Raw genomic sequence first — 4,501 nt, 5'->3', positions numbered from 1 at the left:
TTGAGAGAGCTCTTTAGACAGAGGTTTCCTCCTGCCCCGCAGCCAACCTCCCTCCCTGCTCCCCTCGCCTCCCTAACGCTGGGACTCCTTCATCACCCACCCGTTTCCCCTTTTGTCGTGACGGCCGTCCAGTTTCCATCAGACCCGCAGGGAGAACAAAAATAATTCATCCTGCCAACCTGGGAGCCGCAGCTCACCCGGTAACAAATGAGTCCCTTTGTGCTTAAGAGGCCCCCCCAAGTGCTGACTGCACGGGAGTCCCAGGAAGCCGCGCGGGGGGCAGGGGGCTCACCGCCATCCCCTACACGGCGGACTGGTTCTCGGTGCACGCGTAGATGGTGCTCGGCTGGATTCGCCTCCGGATCCGCTCAGGCACTTTGGGGAGGGTCTGGAAGGTCTGGGGCAGCAGCTCCAGGCAGGCCTCGCGGAACTTCTTGATTCGCCAGCAGTAGACGATGGGGTTGAAGACGGACTTGAGGTAGCTGAGCCCGAGGATGCAAGAGCTGGTGGCGTAGAATGAGGGGCCGCAGTAGAACCTCCGGCTGAACACGGACAGCAGGCTGTAGACGGAGTGCGGCAGCCAGCACAGCGAGAAGCCCACGAAGAGTATCAGGATGGTGGTGAAGGCCTTGGTCTTGAAGCTCAGGTCCAGGCTGACCTGCTGCTGCCGCTGGAGCCGCCGCAGGCCGGCGCGGGGCAGCCGCCGCAGGTCCAGGCTGGCCTGCTGCTGCCGCTGGAGCCGCCGCAGGCCGGCGCGGGGCAGCCGCCGCAGGTCCAGGCTGTCCGACCGGTTGTGCACGCGCACGGCGTTCTTGCGTACCGTGTGCAGGATGCCCAGGTAGGAGCCGAGCATCACGGCGAAGGGCGCGAAGAAGGCGGCGCCCAGCAGCGCCAGCACGTAGGCGCGGCCGGCCGGCAGGTCGGTGTAGCCCAGCACGCACTGCGGGGCCCGCGCCGGCACCTCCACCAGCGGCCAGGCGGCCAGCGACGGGGCCGAGACGCAGAAGGACAGCGCCCAGGACGCGGCGATGATCACCTTGGCCCTGCGGGGGTTCAGCCTGTCCTGGCGCTGGACGATGATGAGGAAGCGGTCCACGCTGATGATAAGCAGGATGGCCACGCCCTCCAGGACGAAGAACCAGTAGAGCGCGGCCGAGAGCCGGCAGAAGGAGTCCCCGAAGTGCCAACGGACGGTGACGAGGGTGACGGCGGTGAAGGGCATGCAGCACAAGGACAGCATGATGTCCGAGAAGGCCAGCGTGGCCAGCAGCAGGTTGATGGCGGAGCGCATGGCCGGCCTCTGGTACACGATGATGCAGACCACGGCGTTGCCGAGCAGCCCCACCACGACCGTCAGCAGCATGAGGACCGCCAGGGACACCCTGAGGGGCGCCGGCGGCGCGGGGGGCCCGGGGTCCGCCACGTGGCTCCCGCTGGGCAGCAGGTATTCGTAGGTCTCGACGGACGAGCGGTTACAGGCCATCGTGGAGGAAATCCTGGAGCCGGGGCAGCAGGGAGAGGAAGGGGCCTCAGCGCCTCGGGGGCGGCAGCCTTCTGTCTGCCGGCTGCATCTACCTCCCGGTTGTCTTGGATCTGGAGGGCGCTGCAAAAGCTGGGAGGAGCCTCCCTCTTTGGGAGCAACTGGCGGGGATTTGCGATTCATCAATCACAGCCTCATCATCTCCGTGACAACCGACTGTGTCCGCAGCAGCTTTCTTCTTGGACGCTCTCGGTGGCCTGGAGCAAAGAAGCACGAAAGAGAACGGGGTTAGACCTTCCAAGCACGGGTTGAATAGAGCAGTTTTTGCCTTTTGCAGGTATTTTAAACATCAGAGTGGCGGTGACTCATTTACTTCCCACGTGGGATGAGGCTCGGTCTTCACACATACGCCGAGCCTTGTCACATCACCCGGGAAACCTGATTAGACCCACCTTGTGGGGGACCAGACTTTGTAATCAACATCTCCATAATCGGCATGTATTTTATAACTTGAATTATAAACAGCCTGATCCAGTGAAGCTTCGGACAAGGCAACCCCCAGTAGAAAGCCAGCTCCGTGAGGGCAGGGTTTTGTTTGTGTTGTTTGCTGTGTCCCCAGTGGAGAAGATGCTCAACAGAAATTTTGTGGAGTAAATAAATGGTAGTTGATGCTGCTATTTGTTTTATGTGTGGAGTCACATGCAGTTGTAAGAAATAATCCAGCAAGATCCCATGTACCCTTCCCCCAATCTCCTCAATGGTAACACTTTGGATAACTAGTGCTGCTAGAATGTTACTTTTGGAAACACTGATGAAAAGGAGGACACTCTCCCCCCAGATAAACCCTTTTAAAGGGTGCTGTTGGGGCTTCCCTGGTGGCGCAGTGGTTAAGAATCCGCCTGCCAATGCAGGCGACACAGGTTCGATCCCTGATCCGGGAAGTTCCCACGTGCCGCGGAGCAACTAAGCCCGTGCACCACAACCACTGAGCCTGCGCTCTAGAGCCCGGGAGCCACAACTGCTGAGCCCGTGTGCCACATCTATTGAAGCCTGCGTTCTAGAGCCCGCAAGCCACAGCTACTGAGCCTGTGAGCCCACATGCCTAGAGCCCGTACTCCGCAACAAGAGAAGCCACAGCAATGAGAAGCCCATGCACCACAACAAAGATCCAACACAGCCAAAAATTAAAAAAAAAAAAAAAAAAAAGGATGTTGTTATCTTTCATTTCTTGTTTCTTTCAGGGGTGTGGCAAGGATGGTGTTCTGTAGCTCAGTCCAAAGTCAGCTTGCTTGAGCAGGTGAAATCCACCACTTTCCCATCAGTGGGTGCCTCCGGAAGGCTGCTTAACCTCTGCTGGTGTGACCTCCTCGTCTGTAACATACAGATTCCATAGCTTCCCACTGACCGATGACTTGGCAGGCTGTCCACTTGAGGCTGAAAGAATGTCCTTGCAGAGACTGGGAGACGTCACTCCTTCTGGCATTCAGCATTGCTGGGGTTAGGCTGGAAGTGGATTTGATTCTGTTCCTTCACAGGTGACAAGTTATGGCCTCTTGAAGGCTGGATATTTTCCTTCTGAAAAATGTTTACAAGGCAGTGTCTAGATATGAGTCTTTTCTTGTTTGTTGTGCTGGGTACTCAGTGGGCCTTTTAAATCCAAAGCCATGTGCCCCTCAACTTTGGGAAAGTTTCTTTTTTCACGTCTTTGCTAGTTTTCTCCCTTTTGATCTTTGTGGGGAATACCTAACAGGTAGATGCTGGACCTCACTGATTGGGACTTACTTTTTCTTTTCTTTTCCCTTATTTTTAAAAAAAAACTTATTTAAAAATTTTTTCATTGAATGTAGTTGATTTACAATGTTGTGTGTTTCTGTGTGTGTGTGTGTGTGTGTGTAATTTCTCTGCTTTGGACTCTTTTTTTACACTGTGCTCTGAGGGGTTTTTTGACTTTATGTTTAGTCCTATTTAATTTCTGACTTTGGCAGTCATGTTTTTAAATCTCAGAGTGTTCCTATCTTCTGTGTCTTTTGTGCAGCTCTTCACTCGTTGAGGGATGTACGCTCGAAACTCTCCAGGTTACTAGAGGTGGTATTTTAAGTTCTCTTCATTTCTTCTGAAATTTTTCTGGTTTCTCTGGAGTCAGGGCCTCAGTTTCTCTTTTTTTTTTTTTTTTTTGCGGTACGCGGGCCTCTCACTGCTGTGGCCTCTCCCATTGTGGAGCACAGGCTCCGGACGCACAGGCCCAGTGGCCATGGCTCACAGGCCCAGCCGCTCCGCGGCATGTGGGATCTTCCCAGACCGGGGCACGAACCCGTGTCCCCTGCATTGGCAGGTGGACTCTCAACCACTGCGCCACCAGGGAAGCCCCTCAGTTTCTCTTTAAGACTGCTGGTCCTTCTCATGCTAGCGACCTTGAGTCCTCATCCTGCCCAGTTCCCAGGGCAGGGGGGCCACTGGGGGCAGTCTGCCACCCACCCTCTCACTGTGTGGCGTGCCCGGGGGTGGTCCAGTGCGGGCCAGCCTTGCATCAGGGTGCACGGATGCGGAGCCAGCCCCAAGCCGAGGGCTTCCCGTGCTGGGAAGAGGAGGGCTGCCCTCTGGGACCATAAACCTTCATGACCGCCAAGTGTATGGTCAGTACATTCACTGCAGTCTTCTACTCTTTGCCTAAAGGAGGAGAGATAAGTATCTATCACTTGACTTCACACAGGTTGGACCTCCCCTTTTAAAAAAGTGGTTTGAGTGGGTCTCTGTTTTCCAGTGCAGATGTTAAATAAGTATTTCGCATAATTTGTAAGGATTATACCAACCTCATGACTCATCTTCAAGAAGTGCTGGGGCTTCCCTGGTGGCGCAGTGGTTGAGAGTTCGCCTGCCGATGCAGAGGACGCGGGTTCGTGCCCCGGTCCGGGAGGATCCCACATGCCGCGGAGCGGCTGGGCCCGTGAGCCGTGGCCGCTGAGCTTGCACGTCCGGAGCCTGTGCTCCGCAACGGGAGACACCACAGCAGTGAGAGGCCCG

General features: G+C 56.1%; 1 protein-coding gene across 1 annotated transcript; it reads right to left on the bottom strand.

The window, feature by feature from the left end:
• Positions 1-273: 273 nt before the first annotated feature.
• GPR45 (G protein-coupled receptor 45) lies at positions 274-4,325 on the bottom strand. Its single transcript, XM_024743793.1, has 2 exons — positions 4,291-4,325; positions 274-1,737 (listed from the first exon to the last, which is right to left on the bottom strand). The coding sequence occupies exon 2, from the start codon at positions 1,661-1,663 to the stop codon at positions 302-304; it is 1,362 nt and encodes a 453-aa protein (XP_024599561.1). The 5' UTR covers positions 1,664-1,737; positions 4,291-4,325; the 3' UTR covers positions 274-301.
• Positions 4,326-4,501: the final 176 nt, after the last annotated feature.

The sequence above is a fragment of the Neophocaena asiaeorientalis genome, unplaced genomic scaffold (assembly GCF_003031525.2).
Source record: "Neophocaena asiaeorientalis asiaeorientalis breed wild unplaced genomic scaffold, Neophocaena_asiaeorientalis_V1.1 scaffold114, whole genome shotgun sequence".
Lineage (NCBI taxonomy): Eukaryota > Metazoa > Chordata > Mammalia > Artiodactyla > Phocoenidae > Neophocaena > Neophocaena asiaeorientalis.
The sequence above is the reverse complement of the archived record's forward strand: the minus strand, read 5'-3'. Positions and strand labels throughout refer to the sequence as shown.